The sequence below is a fragment of the Sorex araneus genome, chromosome 3 (genome assembly GCF_027595985.1).
Source record: "Sorex araneus isolate mSorAra2 chromosome 3, mSorAra2.pri, whole genome shotgun sequence".
In the NCBI taxonomy this organism is placed as follows: Eukaryota; Metazoa; Chordata; class Mammalia; order Eulipotyphla; family Soricidae; genus Sorex; species Sorex araneus.
The window spans coordinates 21,526,660-21,551,052 of NC_073304.1; the positions used below are offsets into that span (position 1 = coordinate 21,526,660).

The 24,393-nt window shown below is 36.3% G+C and overlaps 1 protein-coding gene across 23 annotated transcripts in view; it reads right to left on the bottom strand.

Annotated features, from left to right (window-relative positions):
* Nucleotides 1–24,393, bottom strand: part of NRXN3 (neurexin 3) — a 1,748,572-nt gene that overhangs the window by 11,158 nt on the left and 1,713,021 nt on the right. Inside the window, exon 22 of one of the 23 annotated variants that reach the window (XM_055133158.1) lies at nucleotides 142–336. The exons of the other annotated variants lie outside the window; for them this stretch is intronic. Within the exon in view, the coding sequence (XP_054989133.1) occupies nucleotides 227–336 (110 nt within the window). The 3' untranslated portion in view covers nucleotides 142–226. Of the gene's footprint in view, nucleotides 1–141; nucleotides 337–24,393 lie in introns of those variants that run through there. 23 annotated transcript variants of the gene reach the window in all.

Sequence of the window (24,393 nt, forward strand, 5' to 3'; positions counted from 1 at the left end):
TGTTTACTTTTATAATTTGCCTTTAAAAATCTATGAATCTAAAGGGCTTTGAATGAATTTCTGCATTGTTATAGGTTCTCACATATAGAGTTAATTTTGTTGTTGTCTTTTGACAAGTTTTAGACTTTCTTTAATTTAAAGGGATGGATGACAGCACATAAATTGGAACAATGCTAAAGAAAGGAGGGGCATGGGAAGGAAAGATGCAGAAAGGGCGGGGTTGTATCTATGAGTGTACTACACAAGAGATGAAGATGATGGGAGTAAATGTGTAAGTGAGTCGCCATGTCCATGTAAGGGCGGCACGGAGTGATCTAGCTGCATTAGAGCTTCTGGCTGTAAGGAAGGGATGGGCAATATACAAAAACAAATGAGCCTACACATGCCCATCTACAGAAATCAAGAACAGAACTCTAACACTGACAATCTCACACACCCTAATCTGCAACTTCTTCAACATGCAATTTACTCCAAGAATCATTACAGTTTCATTAAAGATTTTCAAATAATAAAAACACTTAAACTTTGTTTTTTTTTTCTACTGAAAATAGTCCAAATACATAAAATCATAATTCTAAGAATAATGATAGAAAGATTAAAAAGCAAAAACAAGGAGACTAGATTTAAGCATTCAGGTCGAACAACTTCATCGGCAGCCGCACAGCCCCATCTAGAGTTTGGGGGAGGGAGTTCAACGCCCGCAGAGGTAGGTGATGGGAAGGCAAGATTGAGTAGGGAGCCCCTTGCTGGCTTCCAAATTACTTCCCCGTCTAGAAATGGTACTTCTGAATGACAGGCATCTTCCCCAGGCGCATATGATTCTCAGAGAAATTGGGTTAACCGGAAAGATGTGGATGTGGGGATTCTGCCGCTGAAGTTGTTTCACATTTAAAGAGGGAGTGGGGGAAAATTGCAGAAAACAATTTATAACTTTTTTCTCATAATTTCGAATAAAACCAAATCTAAAGATCTAGCAATTAAAAAGAAACACATTGAAATATATATATATATATAGATAGATATAATACAAAAAGCACTTAATTCCCAAATAAATAGGGAGAAAAGAAAAAAAAACAGGTAAAAAAAAAAGTATTTCACACATTTTCAGAGATGAACAACCAGATGCACACGCTGAAGAGGCACAGACGGAGAAGTTAGGGGACACTTTTTTTGGGGGGGGACTTTGCAATTTATTTTTCTTATTGATCCCCCTTTTGGTAACGGCCACGATTGAAAACAAATTTTGAACTTTTATTTCCAAACAAATTTTTGTCATTTCTTTAAAAAGGCTTTTTCTGTTGTTGTTTTGGTTTTGCTTCTTTGAAAAATAAAAAGGGCGTGCAGTCTGGATGTACGTCATAAGTAGACATTTAAAAGAGAAGAAAGTGGCTAAGACTGACAAATGGGCTATTGTCTCATACCCATTAATTAGAGGAATGTTAATCAAATCAACACATGCTTCAAGTAAGTTGCATTTAGGGAAAATAGAAAAACAGAACAGCAAGCTAGGGTCGGGAAGAGGTCAGCAAGACACAACTGCTTTGGGGTGGGAGCAGGTACTAGATTTAGTTCATGTTTTTCCAGTAGGGGCCAAGGGGATTCCAATTATATCTTGCCAATTACATAGAAAGACATGTGGTTGAAATAGTGCCTCTCGTGGCAGGAAGTGAACTTAAACTATGCCTGGGTTCCTGGGTTTTGCTGTAGGACAAATTTCCATGTTTCATTCATAGCCTTAAAAGCCAAATTTTATAAGTCGGGGGTTTAAATTGAACATTTCTTCAGACGACGACTAGCCTTAGGCTTTGCCAAATTTACAGGCCCCCGTGGGTGACAACGGATGTTAGTAAAACAAGCTAGATAAAGTTAGGAGTTTATATATGTATATTATGCAGTTATTAATGGGGCAAAGGCACAAACACAGAGGCACTGTGTCGGAAATGAGCACATCTGACGTGCACTGGGGATCCAGTCTTCTAGAGTCTAAAGAAGCTAGTGCTTGATTCAATTGCCAGTGTGACGGGTGGCGGTAGACCAAAGGAAAGTGTATTTAAAGGAAGAAATGATAGAGAGGTTATGGGGAAAGAGTTTTTAGAAGTGGCCTCAGCCTCTACTGGAATAGATCACAGGATTTGTATTGAATATTGCTTTTTTACAAAAATGGTAATGTTCAACCAAGGACTGGGAAACCCAGGTAGGAGAACCACAAAGGCAAGACACTTGAGAACTCCTGGTTCCAGTGGCCAATTCCAGCCACTTTTCAGTAATTGGGGGGGTGACATTGACATAGAATAAATTTTGAAGGTGAGTCAGACTTTTGCCCTCTGTAGGACGCCCCTTTTATTATTTTGCTTTATAATAATTATAGTAATGTGTCCCCCTGGGTCAGTCCGTACCAAGATTTTTTAGTCTCTGGTTTAATCATGTTAATTATAATTCTAGGAACTTCACAAAGGGCAGCTGAGAGATTTTAAAAGGAGGAAAAATATTTCCATAATATAGGGGGGAAAAACCCTTGTTACCATTTAATTAGACTTTTGAATAATTATACTTATGACATTGACTTTTATTATAAGCAAGGACCCCATAAATGCTCATATGGTCTCACAAGGAATCAGATACCTTCCTTAGAAGAAAGTAAGCTTTGGTATTATTCATATAAGTTATTTCTTCGTTTCAAAGGCAATATTTTAAAGTAAGAAACAGTGGTATAAATGTGAGACTTTAAGATTATACTTCCTAGACAATATGTACTTCTAGATAATGAGAGGTATTTTGAAGAAGCTATATCAGCAATATGGTCTCCTAAGGTTTCTACTGAGTAATTTACCTTTCTTAAAATTGCCTGCTTTAAAATTCATGCAAGTAGGATAGCACTTGCGTTCTGGAAATCACTGGTTTAAATAACTGAACATGCTAGAATTTATGGTTATCACTGTGCAAATAAAAATAATATATGTATTTTTTAAACTCATGGAAGCCATAGTTTAAATGAAGCCAACAAAGCCTAAATACTGTCCATATACATTTTTACATTGTAAGTGAACTATCATTTGCTTACATAAATCTTATTCTGTTCTAATATAAAACACAAGACTATTTTCAACAACTCATAATCATGTCACAGCTCCATCTTTATTTTTTATTACCTATCTATGCTAGGTTTTTATTATCAATAAATGTATGGTTCTCTATTTCAATACTTGATAATAAGGATGCTTAGGGATTATGTCTGCCAATGAGAATAAATAATACAATAATTTGACTTGAGATAGCATATTGTGATGCAAACATTTTTATCTTATATTCAAATAACCCTGACTACATGCAAAATCAAACATCTGAAAACTTCAAAGGCAATAAAGTGAGATTATAGTGGTTAGAATCCATCTTGGGGAATATATTTGTTTCAAGAAAAACCTTTCTAAACTGCTGGAAGTTATACTAGAGAAGCCAAGTAAGATATAAAAGACATAAACTGTATAGCCAAGAAACTCAAGTTGCAAACTACTGTCCTGTTTGCTAAAGGACAGTTCCTTAATATACATAGATTAAGCCCAAGAGGGAGGCCCAAATGACTTAATTTGCATAAAATTAAATATTATAAATTTCTCAGGGAAATAGTAGATGAAGGAAGATTTTCAGAGTTAAAGACCCAAGCTCCAGCTTTTGTTACATAGCCTGTTCTACTGGCTTGTTAGGACACACTAAACAAATCAGTTCATTTCTCCAATTAACTGACTTGTTTTCTTGAGTGTAATGTTGTTATTATCATATCTGATCAATTAACTTGTTTCACATGGTAGGTTGATATTAACAATAAGATTATGAATGCCAAAGTACTAACTCATGAAGCCATTATTACTACTTCAGGAATCTTTGTCTTCACCTTTGCAGTAATGCAAAGTTCCTAAGTATTGACTGGTTCATCTTCTAATAATTTTTTTAAAAATTCTGTCTACAATGTCATCCTTTTTTGAATTAGAGTTAGGCTCTGAAGAAGTCTAAGGCATATTTCTGTAAGAGTATATTCCTTTGGCAGCTGGATGTAGTCCTTGAATCACTGAATATGTCTCAACAACAAAACAAAATAACTACGTGATTTAAGATATGCTATTATTATTCCTCCACTATCCCTGTAACCTTATCAATTTATAATATCATGAGTACTTCTGTATTCTCTAATCTGCAAATGGATGACTTTTTAACATTACTTTTTAAATTAGAAAATATTCTATTAGAATTCATAATATTATTAACTGGAGGCTAGAGCGATAGCCAGGGCATTTGCCTTGCATGTGGCCAACCCGTGTTCGATTCCTCCGCCCCTCTTGGAGAGCCCGGCAAGCTACCAAGAGTATCTTATCTGCATGGCAGAGCCTGGCAAGCTATTTGTAGCATATTCAATATGCCCAAAACAGTAACAAGAAGTCTCACAATGGAGACATTACTGGTGCCCGCTTGAGCAAATCAATGAGCAACGGGATGACAGTGACAGTGACAGTGAATATTATTAACTAACTATATTCCCAAATTTTGTCACTATTTGGTGTTACTAAAGAGCCCAAATAGGGTTGGATACAAGGAAAACACTTCACATAATCTCTTGAAATCATATATTCTTAAAGATATTATAAGAACTATGGGGTTAGTGAGGGTCAAAGCACTATGTTAACATTCAAAAAATGTGCTATAATAGTTAGACTATACTTAAATGAAACTCAGTAAATTGCATTCTCCTTTTCACTTTGTTTTAATGCTAATCAGATATTAGTGCAAGTAAGCATTTCCTCACTCAGGATATTATAAGCTCCTTGATACACAAGCCATATCATTATCATTTACTTTTTTTTTCTTTTTGGGTCACACCCGGTGATGCACAGGGGTTACTCCTGGCTCTGCACTCAGGAATTACTCCTGGTGGTGCTCAGGAGACTATAAGGGATACTGGGAATCAAACTCGGGTCAGCCGCCTGCAAGGCAAACGCCCTACCCACTGTGCTATTGCTTCAGTCCCGTACTTTTATTTGTTAATCTAGCATAGAGCTAGGCACACCACAGGTATTCAATATATATTTGATGAATTAAACTACCAGAATAGAATAGCTTTCTACACTTAGATCTCTGCTTTCTGAAGTGTTTGGATAGAAGAAACACTATTATTACGGCACTGATGGAATATCCCTACAAAGTGAAATAGAGAAAATAGAGCTCAAGACGATGAATTTTGCAGCTGCTCTCCCATTTTCAGTCTTACCCTTGTGTGCATTGTTTTGGGGCCACACTTAGTGTTATTCAAGGATTATTCCTGGCTCCACAATCAGGAATTACTCCTGGTGGTGCTCACGGGACAATATAGGATGATCAGTAAGCCACATGCAAGGCAAATATCCTCCCCACCACACTACCTCACTGCACCCCTTGTTAAGATTTTTAAAGCTAATATATGCTTATATTTTAAGTTTTTTCAAACTACTAGCCCTCTGTAATACTATTAAAATATAAGACAATAGGCAATATGAAATACCAATTTTTACCAACATCATAACTCACCGGTTTGCTGGTTAGAATTAAAGACCATGTCTGGAACACACTTTCCTGTTAGCTTGAGTGGCCCAAGGTTTTTCTGACTTTACCTCTACCCTGATCCTCATCTTACCACACTCCAAGGTGGCCCAATGCATGATTGAAACCTATTTGTTTTGTGGGTGATACTATCTAGCCAATTGTCTACGAATACATATCAATACCTGTAAAAACTATTTCTCCCAATTTATACCTCTCTTCACAATTTATGTTTGTCTTATTCAACCATCTCAATATACATTCCAATTTCAATAATTAAGAACCTCAAATTCAAAAGGACTAGATTTCCTTTTCTTCTAAACCTGTGCTCTTTCTTGAACTTCGCATAGCTGGAGTTTCACCTCAGTGTTCAACCTCTAATTAGTCTTTGTACTTGAGCTCCTACCTAATTAATTCCCACATATCCATGATACCAGGATGTTCTGTCGACTCAACATTGGTAACAATTTCTAAGGCCATTATCTAGATTCTAGAGCAAGCCACCATAATTCCTTTGTAGATGTCCCTTTGATCACCCAGCTCCATTTCCACTGCTTACCACTCAATCTCCTTAACGAGCCCATGTAATTGTCAACAAATATAAATATAAATTATATTGAGTTACCTTGCTGCTTACAATCCCAGTGTTTTCCTCAAACCAAAATTCTATATTCTGATCTGTGCAAATCCTTTGTGATTTGTTAGTTGCTACCAGTGTATTTGTATCGACTATGTCTCTCACCGATCCTGGTGATCTCAGTATCTGGCCATGCTCTAACTTAGCTTCCGAAAGAGCTGTTTGAGAACTGAGGCTATCTTGTTCCACTCTGCGGTTGGAGCAATGCGAGGCATATAGTAAGAGCTCAGGAAATCACTGCAAATAAAGGAGCGATGCCTCCAGTAGCCTGGAAACTGCCTGCAACCGAAAACCACTCCACTAATCTTTTGCAGTTCTCCCTAACTCCAGGCATGGTACTTTTCCCCATGTGGGCCGAGTAAATGTTTCGTAAAGTAACTATTGAAGCATTGCAATCTCCATTTCCTTTTATTTTCTTTTACTCTTTAAACCAGATGGGATTTCCGTGAGTTTAACTTAGCAGTTCCAATGCAAATTGAACTATCTCGTCCACAGCTGGCTTAAAAAACATGAATGAAATACATCACTATTGAATTTACTCTCCCTTTTATAAATCAGAGCTAAGAATGTTTATTAAAAACTCGGGCTTTACTGTGCAGTTATGGGAACTAAAGATAAATAAACAGAATATTTGGATTTAGAGATGCTGGACCTCAATGCTTGTCTTTAGGCAATTGGAAGGAAAGGACCAAATTATCCATTGAAGGAAGTTGATCAGGGTAATGAAAATGTACTTGATTAGTTTTGCCTGCTGTGTCCCTGCAGCCACTGATTAAAGAACCTGGCAGCATGGGAACTTTCTCTTGAACTGGGACTATGACGCTTTATGACTGTGTTTATAGGGTAATACATTATTCAAGGACGTTCATTTTGCTTTTGATTTCCATAGCCCATATTCTCTATGTTATTATGACCAGTATTCAGCTTGTCTTTGTTTTGTGCTGGTGTATCTTTGAGTGGTATCAGCTCTATATCCTCACCTATTAGGACTATGTAAATTCTCTGTACATAGTACATGGTTGAACATCACAAATCCTACAATAAGGATAACCACATTGGGACTAGATGAGTAATACAGTGAAAAGGATGCTTGCTTTACATGCAACCAATCCAGGTTTCATCCCCTGAATCTATACAATCCCCCAAGCTCACCAGGAATGATCCTTGTACTAAGCCCTGAGCACCTCAGGGCATGATCCAAAAACCAAGAAGTAAACAAAAAAAAATCACCATATTTTGAAAATGCCCTCTCTCTCCTTATAGTCCACTGTCAAGTGATTCTTCAATCTGACACCGTCAACGCATTAATGAACAGAGTTAATGAACACCAACAGAAATTGGTATAATAGAAACAAAATTAGAAGCCTGCTCAAGACTCATTCACTTGACTTTTTGATGACCTGTCTGGACTTTAGGTAAGTGATTTACATAAGAGGAAAAAATTACAAGATGCTTTGGAAGGTAAGATTCATTATATTATTTTTACTTTTTATCAACTGAATAATTGCAAATTAAGCAAAAGAACTATGAAAACTTTTATTCTTTTATTCCAAAAACAGCTCAATGTATTTGAGTCTCAAATCAATAAAGACAGATTTTTTTAATTCTTTCTTTGGGATGAGGACATCTGGCAGTGCTCAGGGAATACTTCTGGCTTTGCAATCAGGGATCACTATTGAAGGGACTTTGGTGGGAGGGTATATGAGATATCAGGGATCAAATTTGGTTTGCATGGCAAGAACCCAACCTACTCTACTATTTCTCATTTCTTGTAAATATATGTTATTAAGAATAAATGAATATGATGATAATGGTCAAATGAGCTAGATTTCCTTACAAATTGAGAAAAGAAAAGCCATATAGTTGAAAATACTATTGCAAGGCCTATGTCTAGAATAAAATATCCTTAATATTTGTTTATAACTTACTTCAGTCATTGCATTAACTACTTTAGATTATTTTATTTCATTTCAACTCATCATTACAATTTGTACAAAACCAGAGACTTGTGCAAAATCAGGTTGAAGTGACAGGCAAAATGTCTAATTGTAATCCATTCTCTGTGATGCGGAGTAAGAAGTAAACGCACTTGTAAAATGGAAATAAATTTCATAGTATGTTGAAATAACAGAAAAATAAACTTGACACACAGCTCTCTCTGTCTGTACATCTAGGTGTATGTATGTACATTCATATATATTCTAGTTGAAGATGTGTTACTAAGTATATCTATTGGTTTGTCAAAAATGCCTAGCAATTTCTAATAAACATGTATTAAAACCTCATAAATGATTTCAGATATTCTACCAGCTCAAAAAATGGTAGAAGATTCAATTGTCTAATGTACTAATCAAAACAGTGTACATGGTTTCATTCTTTCATTCCTTAACTGTTTTCCTAAATTATAAAATACTTATTCTCTGAACATCTCTCTTCCATTTTCTTATATTTTCACATTAATTATTAGGGTTGTTTTGTCCACATCTGGTGATTCTCAGGGATTACTCCCGACTCTGGGTTCAGTATCACTCCTAACATGGTTTGGGGGACTATTACAAGGTGTCAGGAATCTGATCTTTGTCAGCCATGTGCAAGGCAATCACCCTACCCACTGTACTATTACTAAAAATATATATTTTAATAATAATTATTGACATACAATTTTTTTCTTATTCTTTCACTGTGTTTTATTGGGGTAGGGTGGAATACCCAGCAAGTGCTCTGCCTTTTTTCTAATTCTATCAGGAATTACTCTTGGCTATATTCAGGGGACTATGTGTGATGCTGGAGATCAAACTGGGGTCAACCACATGCGAAGCAAGTGCCTGAGCCCCTGTACTATCTCCTGAGCTCTATAACTTTTAAAAATTATATAAACCAACTCTTGTATATCATCACTTCTTTTTGCATTCCTTATCATTTTAGTCTACATTTTAACCACAAATTGGTAGATTCCAGTCCTCAAGCATTAGGTAAAGTGGCTTTCCTGTCTTATTCCAGAGGTAACAAAGTTGCTAGCACAGTTCCAGGCACACCAGAATTCAGTTCTTATGGTGTCCTTTCAGAACCACAGCATTTACCAGGTTTCTTAGAGAAAGTCTGACCTAAAATGAGAGCCAGTCTCTAGAATGGCTGCAGATTAGTGTTGCAAAGTGAGAATGAATTAAAGGTGGCTTTTAAAACAGAAATGCCCACAGCATCTGGTTATATCTCCTCAGTCATCCCATGTAACTATTATCAGTATGGTCTCCAACATGATTTTTCCCTGGTAACTGGAAGCTGATTCTGATATTTTATGCTATTTCATATGAATGCTACTTTGATTTTTAGGTTTCCACAGTATATATGATCATCATATGAGGATCCTATAAAAATCTTTGAGAAATGCTAAACTTTTACTCTTTTGAGTTTTAAAACTATTTTAAGTTTTGAGTTTTAAAACTCATAATGACAAAACCACTAAGCCCACACATACTATCTTTAGATAGATGTTTAATGTGTGATATGCAGTGACTCCACTGGAATGCTTACTCATTTTTTTCACCTCTGCTTAAAAAATAATAGTATTAATTTATTGTAAAGTTTCTACCTACACTGTCAAAATGTCATATTTGCTTTCTCCTATGATTGGATAGTACTGAAAGCTTCCATTATTATCAGCCACAACTACCAATACTCTGCAGAGATTTGGAGGCGCCAGACCCTCCTAGCTTTTTATGTTCACATTCACTACCAAACACTTTGCTTAAGAAGAAAAATGTGAACCTTAGGGTAACCGCACATCCCAAATTGGATGATCAGATTGGTTTACACAAAGTTATTCCCTCAAGTTCACAATTGTGTCATCTGGCATATAGCTATGTAATTCATCCTATAAATTATCTGGTTACCCCATGGAGGAAAAGGTTTTACCAAAAAGGAACTTCCTGTGAGCACGGTTATCCATGAATCCTAGAGAAGAGACATTTAGAGAATGTACAGGGAAAAATAAAAAGTACAATTTTCAGACAGTTGACCTTTCTGACGTTAAAAAAAAAACAACTAGTCTGGGAGTAATAATATTTATTCTTGTGTTTTATTAAAAGGAAAAGTATCATGGTGCTGAGGAAAATATTCTACAATGAAAATAATTCTGTAGCTTCACAGAGCCTGAAGAGTGGCAACTGCATATTTCCTAAAGAAGGGGGAAATGTCCAAGAGTCCCACAGGCCCTAGTCACCAATAGTCACATTATACATGGAACCAAAATAAACAAAATAAACATTCTTGCTTTGGAATTGGACTCTATAATATGGTCTTTTTGGTCTTTATGTTTGACAAAAGTTATGGCTATTTTTTTGTCCTTTGAGAAAGATAAAGTATGTAATAAGAAATATGCCTCTAGTAAGGGAACTTCAAGTTCTGGATAATTCCTCTTGGAAATGAATACAAATGTCTCTGGTTTAGACTTTGACTGTCTCTATTTTCATCTACTTGCTATTCATTTAGAATATCACTCTTGGCAAAATACTTAGCTAGCTCATTCTGTGTCATATTGAGTACTACAGTCTTTTGGGAACATAACAAGTGTAGACACGTGGCTGTTTTTTGGGAAATACAAAATATATTTTCAAAACCAATATCTTCCTCATGATGTGTTGGTATAGAGTTGCAATGCTGCATGACAAATAATGCGTATCAAATGGTTGTTCCAAAATAACAGAAAGGTTATGAGAACTTAACCCTTAAAGAGAGTATAGTGGGGCATCTAGCATCATCAATCTATTATAATAATAGTAATAGGAAATTCCTTATTGGGTAAAAGAAAGTTGATAAAGTCAGAAAATAAACAAATGAAGATAACAGGCTATATGTGGAATGTCAGCCTTTTTAGTAGAGTTTTCTTTCTCAGCTAGACTTCAGAGTCTGTGGCCATAAGAAATGTTGGGTTCCTGTTTTTTCTCATTGCTTCTGAAGGTCTGAGATTGTAAATAATATTGGTAGAATGGGGAAATTTCTCTGAAAATTTCCACATATATATTGCTGTGTTTCAGTCATATAATGAGAATAATGTAATAAGAAACCTGAGAATTTGCATGTATAATAATGTACATATTCTTTCCCATATATATTCTTAGGATGAAAGCCAGAGCTGTATTCCTCTGTTGACTTATAAATATGATGTTGTTCCTTGGCATATATTTGTTAGAATGGTTATTCCAGATTGCAAAGAGTTTCGTACACCTGGGTTATATTCATTTCAAAAAGTCCAATTATAGAGTATTGTGTTAGATTTGCATAATTATTCAGTTTAGCTATATGGCTGAGATACCAATCTGAATCGTTAAGTGATAAAATTCTGCATGCTTGTCAATTAAGAATTTTTAAATTATTGATTGGTTATCTCTAGAGATGATATGCTAATATACTGGTAGAACAAATACAGTGTCATTAAAGGAGACTGTAGCAAAAGTGAACAGTAAGAAAAAGTGGGATTATTTTAAGTGGTTGCAACTGTTTTTTGATAACAAATTCTATTGTAAATATGAAAACTATATCACTGTCACTATCATCCCATTGCTCATCGATTTGTTCAAGCGGACACCAGTAATGTCTCCATTGTGAGACTTGTTACTGTTTTTGGCATATCGAATATGGTGTGTGTAGCATGCCAGGCTCTGCCATGTCTGCGGGATACTCTTGGTAGCTTGCCGGGCTCTCTGATCCAAACTTAACTCTAACCCTAACTCTAACCAGATAGATAGATAGATAGATAGATAGATAGATAGATAGATAGATAGATAGTTTGTTTTATATATATATATATATATATATATATATATATATATAGAGAGAGAGAGAGAGAGAGAGAGAGTTTGTTTTATTTACCACACCCAGCAAGGCTCAAGACTGACTCCTGATTCTGGTGTTTAGGGATCACTTCTGGCAGTGCTTTGAGGACCATATTCAGTGCTCGGGATTGAACCTGGTATGACTGCATACAAGATGAATACCTTACCTGCTGTACTGTCTCTAACCTCAAAAACTCTTAATCAACAAAAAAGGCTAAGGTAATAAATATTGTGAAGAAATTCAAGAAAAATTTTCTATTGATTCCAAGCTAAAATGTTTCAGGTAGGGCATTTTTCTTGCACGTGGCCAACCCAGGTTCTATTCCTGTCCCTCTTGGAGAGCCTGGCAAGTTACCAAGAGTATCCCACCCGTAAGGCAGAGCCTGGCAAGCTACCTGTGGCATATTCGATATGCCAAAAACAGTAACAAGTCTCACAATGGTGCCTGCTCGAGCAGATAGATGAACAATGGGACGACAGTGCTACATTATAATAACAAGGTTACTGTCGTTGTCATCCCGTTGCTCATTAATTTGCTCGAGCAGGCACCAGTAATGTCTCCATTGTGAGACTTGTTGTTAACTGTTTTTGGCATATCAAATATGCCACAGATAGCTTGCCAGCCTCTGCCATGTGGGCAAGCTACTCTCGGTAGCTTGCTGGGCTCTCCCAGATGGGGGGGAAGAATCAAACCCAGGTCGGCCGTGTGCAAGGCAATCACCCTACCCTCTGTGCTATTGCACCAACCCAATAACAAGGTAAAGAGAAATGTTTATATAACTTATAAAGTATGGTTAAGAGTTATATTAAATGTAGCAAAATGATTAATTCTAATTACTATTATTGCTTTCACTTGGCTTGCTAAAATTTGATTCATTCTTTTACTATCTCTAGTTATCTGAATTAATATAAAAGTTCATTTTTAAGGGTCTTGTCTGACATTTTCCTTCAATGTTAAATATATTTTATTCTAATAAAATATAGCTAGATATTGTTAAGTTTGATACTCATCAGCACTGGTAAAATGAACCCAACCTCAGGTGCAAATTCAATAAAACTGAATGTTAATTAATGTGATCTGAACAACTTATCATTTCAAGCCCACTTCTATTAGGAAAGATGTGTTATGGCTGTACACTAATAGAAAAGTCTATTAGTTGCCTGGATTCCAATTTCCTTGATCTAGATTAGTTACTGGGTGGTTGCTTTTTTTCCCAGAATAACAGTACTTTTTCATTGTTTCATTTATGCTTAGAGAATTACTTTAAAATTATGAGCTGTGACTCATATATTTAAAATAATTTTATCGGATAAATTCACTTATAACTTTCAATACAAGATAATAAATCCAAATCCTTATGAAGGTAATTTTTTTCTCCAGATGTGTAGTTCCAGATACTATTAATGTCAGATATGAGAAAATATTATATTTTCTGATATATTTGAGCCCAGTGATGGTGAGGTTACTCAACCATACCATTATCGACATACTTTTCTGCAGTGGCATTTGTCACATGCAGGGAAGGATGTATAATAGCATTCCTAGTGTTTTGCTTTTGTTGTCAGTGGCATCACCCCAGTTTTAACATTCAAAATAATCTCAAACTTTTTCAACTGTTTCAGGGGGGAAAATCATCCTTAATTTAGAATCACTGTTCTAAAGGTAAAGAAACTATATTGCAATGGACTTTGAGAACTTGCTCAAGTTCACAAAGATATTGAATAACAATGTCAGGGTCGCAGACCAGTGCCAGAGATCTAGGTCTCTATGTCTGTCCTGAAGTGACTTACACTGAAACTTAGGAAATATTCCATATTGTGATTCCTGTGGCTTTTCTGTTAAAACATGAAGACCATGAAGATAGATGATACTGTAAAATGCATCTAATATATATATGAAAGGCAAATGATAACATATGATTTGCTTCTCAAATTCGAAAGTCTGAAATTTTCAAACATGCATGACTGAGTGGGTGAGAGGTCCAGAAAGAGGATCTGGTTGGAGATAAACATTTGAAGGAAATCACAGAAGACATGAAAAACACAGAACAAAGTAAGATGGAAACTAGAAGGTGTATATACTGCTGATTTCAAATCCCTAACTGCAGGACTGATCTTAAATAGCAGTTTAAGTGCTTAATGCAATCTGGCTGCTCTTGGCATCTTTCCAGAACACTCCATTAGCTATTGCAGGGGAATTTTGCCAGAAGCCAAATTATCAGTTTTCAGTCTCTGGAGAGTAGCAGGTACAAACAAAGAAAATTCATTCTCCGTGTTTCCAAAAGTAATGGAGCTGTGTCTAACTGCAATGACTTCATACTCCAGACATATTAAATACAGTTGGAAAAACTCAATGTTTTGTAAGATAAAGATAAATACAAAAGCAGTGCTAAGGTTCATGGAAACTGAGTATCTCTGGAATCTGGAGGTGAACCCTGAGTTCTCAGGATTACATTAGCTTTCAGAAGCATGAATGGGATGTATAGGATAATCCCATATCTTTATCTAGTAAGAGCAGTAGCTCTCTTATTTTAAAATGTTAAACACGCAGACTGGAGAAATAGCATAGCAAATCAGGCACTGATCTTGCAGGATACCAACCTGGATTTGACCCTTGGCATGCTATTTGTTTTCCAGAGACCCACAAGGAGCAATCTCTGAGTTCACAACCAGGAGTAAGCCCTGAGCACTGTGGGGTGTAGCCTCAAAACAAAACAGAAAACGTGAAACACCATAGCCTGCATGAACATGTCTCATGGAATAATACTAGCTCTTGAGCAAACACAAAATGATATAAAAGAGAGAGGCAAAAAAGTAGGCAGCTTCACTTTTTAAAAACATTTTTTTTGTCCCATTGAACAAAACAGCTCAGCCAGTGAAAAGGCAGGTATTTCCTGAAAATTTTCTCAATGCTTCAAATTTCTGCTTGTGTCTAGACATTCTTCCCATTTTTCTTTTCTTCATGATTTCCTGGTGGTGTCTCTCTCTAATAGGACTACCAACCCTGAAAGACCTCATATCAACTGGACCGTAAACTCCTAGGAGCACATCTCTCACTTTAATATTGTGTCATCTAAAAAAAATTAAAAAGAGGGGGCTGGAGTGATAGCACAGCAGGTAGGGCATTTGCCTTGCATGTGGCCAACCCGGGTTCGATTCCCACCATCCCATATGGTCCCCTGAGCACTGCCAGGAGTAATTCCTGAGTGCAAAGCCAGGACTAACCCCTGTGCATTGCCAGCTGTGACTCAAAAAGAAAAAAAAATTAAAAGCAGTTTACTCAGTCTTCCCAAGTTCATTCTTCAAAATGGAAGGACTAAGGAGAGGAGGAAAAATGGGAGGTGTAACTATTAAGAATGCCTTCCATAAATTAAAAAAAAAGTTCACAAATTCACAAAATTGCTAACATACTTCCTAAACACATTTCCTTTTAAGGAGCACATCTATTAGGAGGGAGACAATGCGACAAAGTGGTTTAATCTAGGAGGTTTAAATGGAAGTTATTTTGCTTTTCTTTAAAGTTACCCTAACTCTGATAGAGAGTTTTTATAGGAAGCTAAAAAGTAGATCAGCTCTGCACCCTTGCAGTATTTGACTACTAAAATATACCAAGTCTTCCTTTTCCTGGTTCTGGCTACCAGTATAGAGAAATGGATGATACTTAGGTCTACAGGCTGTGACTAACTGCCGAACTTTGTAAAAGGTGCTCTGTGTTTTAAGCATTATTATCTCCTTTCCTTACTTAGTTCGGACTGGAGCAATAGCACAGCGAATAGGGCGTTTGCCTTGCACATGCTGACCCGGGGTTCGATTCCTCCACCCCTCTCAGAGAGCACGGTAAGCTACTGAGAGTATCCCACCCGTACAGCAGAGCTTGGCAATATACCTGTGGCATATCCAATATGCCCAAAACAGTAACAACAAGTTTCACAATAAAGATGTTACTGGTGCCTGCTCGAGCAAATCGATGAACAACTAGACTAAAGTGCTATCTCCTTTTCATATTGAGTACCCACAGAAGAAAAAACAATTTTGTGTTAACTATTCTTTCTATTCTCTTCTGACATTAGGGACATGCACTGGGAATTAAACTGAGTAGGAACATAATTCCAAAATGAAATGTCACCTTTCTTAACCCAAAACATGTTTTGTTCTCCATATTCATTATCTAGAGTGGCAGAAACATAATGCCTAAACTCTCTTCTTGAGCATGAATCCAAATTTTATGATCAGATACAGATTTTACCACTATCCAAAGGAGAAAACTTTTATTGGGCAAACTTTGTAGGTGGGTTTTTGAATCTTGAACTGCTCAAATATTTTTTACATAGAACTTAATGATAATAGTATCCCAGGTCTCCAAGATGAACTACCAAACTATGCCAAAAGGAACATTCCACTTTGGGATTCCAGAGGAAATTGGTTAAAGTAATTATATAAGTACAGAAAAATAATTTCTTTTCAAAAATGAAAAAGACTATTATGTATTCCACAATTATCATTTACCAATATTTACTTGTTTTTGTTCTTTATTATTAGAGTCACAAAGTGACAACTAAATTACTATAGTATAAGTAGTGATAAGGCTTCATCCACTTAAAAATGATGAAAAGTCCCTGTAGAAGTTCTACCAGAAGCTAATGACAGTCCTTTGTGTGATGACAATGGTCTTCTCCATTCATCCAGGCTATGCATGGAGGAAGTCTCCATAATGTGTGATATATTTTTATAGCTTAAATGAACCTCATCACTTATCTTTCTATATTTTTTCTTTTTTTACTGGTCCCACCTCCTCATCACTTATCTTTCAAATGTTTCAAGTGTTTTGCATAAGGATAAATAATCCCTGCTTTGAGAAAATGCCTCAATCTTGAAGCCATTGAGTATATCTTCTCCACTGAGAGGGTACTCTGAAATTGTGATAAAATATACTAAGCATATACTAAGCGGTACTATTGATATTCAAGCACCTTCATATAGAAAAAATGTAAATTTGATTCTCTGGCCTGGTACGATGGGTGTGTAGATGATGTTCTTGCTATAATTCCTCTCTACTCTACGGCAAATACTCTGCTGCTTACAAGTAATCTCTCTCAATGAAAAAAAATCAAAAAAATTTATTACCCATAGAACTAAAATTTATATATTTATACTGCCAGGGACTAATACTATACTGTGTATCTCATACATAGATCATTGGGAAGACAATAAAACAATTAATTTATAACTAATCCAGATTACCAATATTGACCTTAATGGCTACTGGTTCTTGAGTCCATGACTGTCTAATGTCCTTTAATATACTTAAGTGATAATCAGCAGTAATCTTATAGCATGAAATGGGCAGAAGGAGTGATAGATTTTATAAGAAGATGGGTTAAACATGAATAATGACAGAAAGAAAACTTACTATTTCCCAATCAATAGAAAAATGTTTAAGTTATAATTCAGCATTGGAATGCTATTAGCAATACAAAATGTGATTCAAAAAATTATTATACTAAGAATACATGTTCAGGAATAGGTTACCCATTTTTCCTGTTCTGAAAAAGAAGTATTATTATATTTATTATTAAATATTCTTAGGCCAACATACTCTAATTTCAACTGTAGATGAACTAATGAACTTTTCATTGTAGAATAGTTATTAATAAAGTAAGGCACATACAAATCTATCCCTTCAAAATCATGAAGCACACTTGCAATTAAGTCACAATTTTAAAAGCATATGAAATAATTGAACAAAGCATTCTTCAAACTTTCCACATCTGTGAATTGGCACTGGTCTTTGGACAGGTGGTTGAATACTGGCGATTTAACATAATAACTAAAAATGGTAAAATTGGTAGTAGGGAAGAAGCAATGATTTCTCTAAAATCTGAGACTGTATAAATCATAAAAGGATTTAAATTTGACCTCAAATTCTTCACCATCACTGATACACAATTCTTATCTTCAGCTCAAACTTTTGACATAATGTCTATTGTTCTTACAATTGGGTGGCTAACCACTTCTCAGATTTTTTGCCAAGATCAAGTGTGAAAATTGGGTTTGAGCTAGCGTGGAGAAGGAGCTTGCTGAGCCAGGTTCGATCCTTGGTATCCCATATGGTTCCTGAGTGCAGAGCCAGGAGTAATACCTGAGCTTTGCCAGGTGTGACCCACAAAGTCAAAAAAAGAGTCAGGTAGTTAATTCATTAATAGACTCTACAGGACATAAGAATGCCTGAAATTTGTGTGCAATCCAAAATCTCTCCCATTTTAAGTTTTATGTGATTAAATAAATGATGACTACCTACCAAATTGTAAGGAATGATTTAAAACTTTGAGAATATGGTCTTTCAGTCAAAGAGTATTGTTTCTTTATTTCTAGGTAGGAATTTATATACAAAACATGGAGACTGTTTTCTGAAGTCAACAATTCTAACAGGGGATGCATCATTCATTGCAGGAATTATATCTCTGTTACTTTTCTTTTGTTTTGTTTATCTGGGCCACACCCGATAGTACTAAGAAGTTACTCCTGGCTCTGTGCTCAGACATTGTTCCTGGCAGTTTGGGGGACCATATGGGATGCTGGAGATGGAATCCCAGGTTGTCCTCACATAAGGCTAACACCCTACCCACTGTACAATTACTACAGCTCTTTATCTCTGTTCTTAACCGAGTCCACCCACTCCCCACCAAGAGAGAGAGCAGTGCTGCTAAATTTACTCTCAAGTTCATTTATCAACACTCCAAAGAATGATCAAGCATTTAGGCAAAAGTTCTACAGTAACAATTTACAGTAACAGTAAATTTGTTCTACAGTAACAAATTCCTTTCAGTCAATTGCTGCTCCCAATTCAGAGATCACTGACATTTTTTCTCAAATCTAAAGTTTCCAGCAAGTTCTAATATCTAAAATTGCCATCATATCATTTGGCTCAAATAAAGTTTCCTCTGAGGAGGTTTTGGGTAGCCAGCCTTCATCTTCAGTTCAGCCCTGAACATTTCACATCTTACCATTCTGTGCCACCTTTACCAGGAAAACACTCAAGCACTCATCCAATTTTGTCGCCACTTATTTGGAGATCATTGGACATTTGATTAATGATAGACTCCAATACACACACAACAAGAAAAACAGAGAGAGAGAGAGAGAGAGAGAGAGAGAGAGCTCAACAGGAACTGTTTCTGCTCATTCTTGCATTCTCAGTGCCTCTCTTAATACTTCATACAATCATACATGCTTGGTGAACAGTTGTAAGTAAAAGTGTCAATGTACAGAAATCCATTTGCTTAGAAATACTTTTTTTGTTTGTGTGCTTTTTAGGTCACACCTGGCAATGCGCAGGGGTCACTCCTGGCTCTGCACTCAGGAATTACCCCTGGCAGTGCTCAGGGGATCATATGGGATGCTGGGCATCGAGCCCGGGTCAGCTGAGTGCAAGGCAAATGCCCTACCCGCTGTGCTATCACTCCAGCCCCTAGAAATACTTTAACGGTGCTCTCTTAGGAATGAATATCAACAAAACCACAAGTTCTTTCTTGCCGTAATTTGAGTTGACTTGGAAATAACAATCTTATTCCCATGTACAAATCAAAAAAGATACAAATCATTTTTATACACAAATGTAAATGTGACAAATGTTAATAACTAATAAATATGAGTAAATGTCATGCAGGCTATTATGTACTATTCTTATAATTTTTATCCAATTTTAAATTTTCTGAAATTATTTTTCTATTGTTAGAAAATCATTTATATTGGGACCAGAGCCATAGTTTAGCAGTAGGGTGTGTGCCTTGCATGCTGCGGATGGAGTTTGATTCCCTCGCACCCCATATGGTCTCTTAAGTCCTCCAGGATTAAGTTCTGAGTGTAGAGCTGGGAGTAACCCCTCAGTACTTTGAAGTGTTGCCCAAGAGCCAAAAAAAACAAGAAATGAAATATTATATATATATACTTATAGTTTATTTGCATCATGTGATATGATTGATTTATCATATATATGTGGACTTGATGAATAGATTTTTAGTGTGACATCTGCTAGACCATTTGTAACACCCACAGTTATTTTTACATGAAAATTACCATTCATGAACATTATTGATTGATCATTTAGTGCAACCACTTAGAGATTTAGATAAACAACTCAGAAACGTTTTAATTCTGGGGTGTCTGTATTTAAAATCATGCTTATTTACAGAATCAGCATAATAGAGAAAAAAATTATTCTCAAAGGAAAGTTCAAAACTAGCCATCAAGTAGCTCTGTTTGTGGCAAAACAAGATAATCAAGAGACATATTTGTAGATGCTTTGATTGATTTAATGAAAAAATTCAAGGGAAGATCTTTTTGATTTTTAAATTTCATCAATTGAGGAGGCATTTTCTTTGTGTGTCATTTTAAAATAGGGTTCTTTTCTAATGGGTTAGATACGACTTAATTCAACAGTGTGATGATTCTTTGAAACACTACTTCTAAACTTTTCTTAAATCAAAATGTGAAGAAAGTGGAGGAAAAATTCAAAAGAAATAGCAACTGATAAGGTGAGTACTCATTTATCAGTTATAAAAGTTCAGCATTTTTGCAATGCTGGACCCAGAAAAATTTGTGTCATTTGAAAGTTGGAACTACTAAGAACAAAATAAAGATCTATCTTGCCAATTGGTATGATAAAGGAAGCTACGTAGTCGCATTTGACAGTGACACAAAAATAAAACAACTCAGAAAACAGATGAAATCACAAGGCAAATTTGTCCTCCCTCTCCCCTCCCTCCTTTCCATCCTTTCATCCTTTCTTTCCTTTCCTTCAATCTCTTCCCTTCCCTGTCTCCCTTCCTTCCCTCTCTTCCCTTCTGTCCTTTCCTTTCTTTCCTTCCTATCTTTTCTTTTCTTCCTTCCTTTCCTTCCCTCCCTTCTCTTCCTGTCCTTTCTTCCCTTCCTTTCTTTCCTATCTTTCAATTCCTTCCTTCCCTCCTATCTTTCCTTTTCTTTCCTTCCTTCCCTTCCCTTCCTTTCTTTCTTATCTTTCCTTCCTTCCCTACCTTCCCTTCCATCCCTTTTGTCCCTTTTCCTTCCCTCTCTTTTCTCCATTCCCTTTCCTCCCTTCCTTGCTTTTCTTCCTTTTTCTCCTTCCCTTCCTTCCCTACCTATTCTTCCTTCCCTTTCTTTCCTTCCTTCTCTTACTTCCTTTCCTTCTCTTCCTTCCTTTTCTCTCTTTCCTTCCTTCTCTTTCTTCCCTTCTATTCATTCCTTTCCATCCCTCCCTTCCTTCTCTTCCCTTTCTTCTCTTCCTTCCCTTCTTTCCAATTCTGTTGTACTGAGGGCTTACACCTGTCTTTGCTTTCAAGGATGACTCCTGGAAATACTCAGGGAACCATATGTGGTTCACTGTAGTATGTCTCTAGCCCCCATATTTTTTAATGACAAGGACAAATATTTTTCCTTAAATAATAGGTCTCATTTTTCAAATTAAGGTTATAAGATAAGTACTAAGTACGTTATCAACTTTCCATTTTGATCTTTTGGATTGCAGAGGTTCTACCAAAACCAATCATTCTAAGAGGAACAAAAAAAAACATTTAAATCTTTCTATACATAAATTAAAAAACATATTCTGTATAATGTTGCTCACAATTTATGATAGCCAGTCTCTGATAAAGTTACACACTAAAAAATTCAAAAGAGCAAAATAAGATGTTGCAAAAGGAGAGTTTAAAAAAGTCTTAGCAATCTCTTTTTTGTTTTTAAATGCAAATATAAAAATCCATTATAAATGCTGATATTTAGAATCGACTGCTTTTATCTTTAAACAACCCTGTTATTCGAGAAGATATGTTCCAGACATCACATTTGGACCATTTGTTTTAAGCAGCTGTTTCTAAAAATACATCCACAGTGGAGACCTTTTTGCCTATCTTCAAAATTGCTTTTGTTGAGGGTTCCTTCTCTCCTTTCACATGGGAGAGGGTAGAGATATGAAAAACAACATCTGCTGAAAGATCTTACAGCTTTAGAGACTATAGGCCTACAGTCATAAGCTTCATGTGAAAAAGAATCACCAAAATCCCAATAAGCTAAATGACTAAAGAGACTACCACATACTTTCAGATTAAAGGTAATCAAATGATTTAATTCGTTAATACTATCTTGGTAACAGCAGTGACAGATGTTCCCTGCTTGAGAGAGAGTCTCAATTAATCTACAGCTCGCTTAATTTTCTGGACATCCTATCAAGGGAGAAAAGAAGAAGAAAAGACAGAAATGTAAAGTTTTTAATTACTCATTTGCAACTGCATTTTTTTCCTATTTATGTTTTCTCACAAGCAGATGTGCAGGTGAGAGGTGGTCACGTGGAGATATGTACACGGCACTTGAAATCTGGGGTAAAGAATCAATCATATTCTCAAGTGTCCGTTGAAGGCCACTACACACCCATCTGTGTTCCTTATCTCCAAGCACAGTTTTTAAACTTTCTGGTCATGGGTCATTTGCAGGATACCTCATGACTACTGCTGCTGTGTGACCACCTGGTGTGTCCATGGACCATTTCTCAGTTGATGAACATAACTGATCCCATGGAGCTGGTGCTATGTAGTTTGAAGTTACATAAATTCTTATGTCTCATCATCATCATTGACATAATCATCATCATCTTTGAAGTCCTCAGCAACTTTCACTGTATGGTCTTACATTATAGACTTAATTCATACTTCGGTGGAAGGCAGAATTCATTATTTTTTTTCTCAAGCTACTGGCCCAGCAGAGTTCCAATATATATGACAAAATTTCACCTAAAGAATTCATTGCAATGAACGCTACAGTTCTTGAAGCTTGCTTTCTGAGGTTCTATAGATGTTATAGTATCAACTTAATGATTAGAATAAAGAGACACCACAAAGAACTTTAAGTTTATGGGAGCACACAAGAAAAATATCTATATTTAATTTGATGCTCAAAGTGAAGAAGTACAATCTTAACCAGATAATTTCCTGAGAGTATATCGCTCAAATTTAATGGAGCTGGGAATAAAGAAATTCTTTTAAAAGGATAAATAAAATTACCACATTTATTTATTATTATTTGTCTTTTATGGACTGGAGTAATAGCACAGCATGTAGGGCATTTGCCTTGCACTCAGTCGACCCAGGTTTGATTCCTTCATCCCTCTTGGAGAGCCCGGCAAGCTACCAAGAGTCTCCCACCTGCATGGCAGAGCCTGGCGAGCTACCCGTGGCGTATCCAATATGCCAAAAACAGTAATAACAAATCTCACAATGGAGACATTACTGGTGCCGGCTTGAGCCAATCGATGATGCTCACAGTTTACTTCTAACTCAGCACTCGGGAATTAATGAGTAATTCCTATCCCAGGGACCATATGGGATGCTGGAAATCAAACCCAACTGACCTCATGCAGGGCAATCACCCTACAGGCTATACTATCACTACAATCCCAGGATATATTTTCATATTTCAAATATTAATTTTTTCTTTTCTTTTTTTTTTGCTTTTTAGGTCACACCTGGTGATGCACAGGGGTTACTCCTGGCTCTGCACTCAGGAATCACTCCTGGTAGTGCTCAGGGGACCATATGGGATGCTGGGAATCAAACCCAGGTTGGCTGCGTGCATGGCAAATGCCTTAACTGCTGTGCTATTACCCCAGACCCTCAAATATTAATTTTAACACTGTTAAATGGGAACATGTTCTTTCATTTCATCAGAACTCTCACTGTTATCCATGTGTCTAATCTGATTTATTTTATCTGTTCATGCTGCCCAACTGGCCTCTCAAGATTGAGTTTTCTCCTTTGCTTCTACTGACTAGAAAACTTCTAGTTTTCTAGCTAGGGAAAAATTCTAATGACTCAGTGTGAGAAAAATGAAGAAATAAAGCAACAACCAACTACATAATAAAACACTACCTTGTTATAAGCCTACTGAGAGAGAAAGACAAAAACCTTATTTCTTGTTTAAAAAATTTATCAGGGTGGAGGGGGTCAGAGGTCTTGGGAGGCCTGACAAAGTGTTACCTTGACTGGTACCAAGGGCTTACAACTGGATCCCTGTTATTCCTGACAGTGCTTGGGAAACATATGCAGTGCTGAAGGCCGAATCAGGTAATCTGCATGGAAGGCAAGTTCCTTAACCCCTCTACTATCTCTGCAGTCCTAAACTTTCTTTTGCTCTCTCGCTCTCTCTCTCTCTCTCACACACCATCAGGCGTGCTTAATTAGTGCACTCTTGTTTAACTCTTGTTTTCCACAATCCTTTTGATCGCAGTCAATTATTGAAACACCAGTTTCAAAATGTGATGCTTTAAAAACCAACCTCTGTACCTGCTATTCCTGCAATTTCTCCCATTACCTC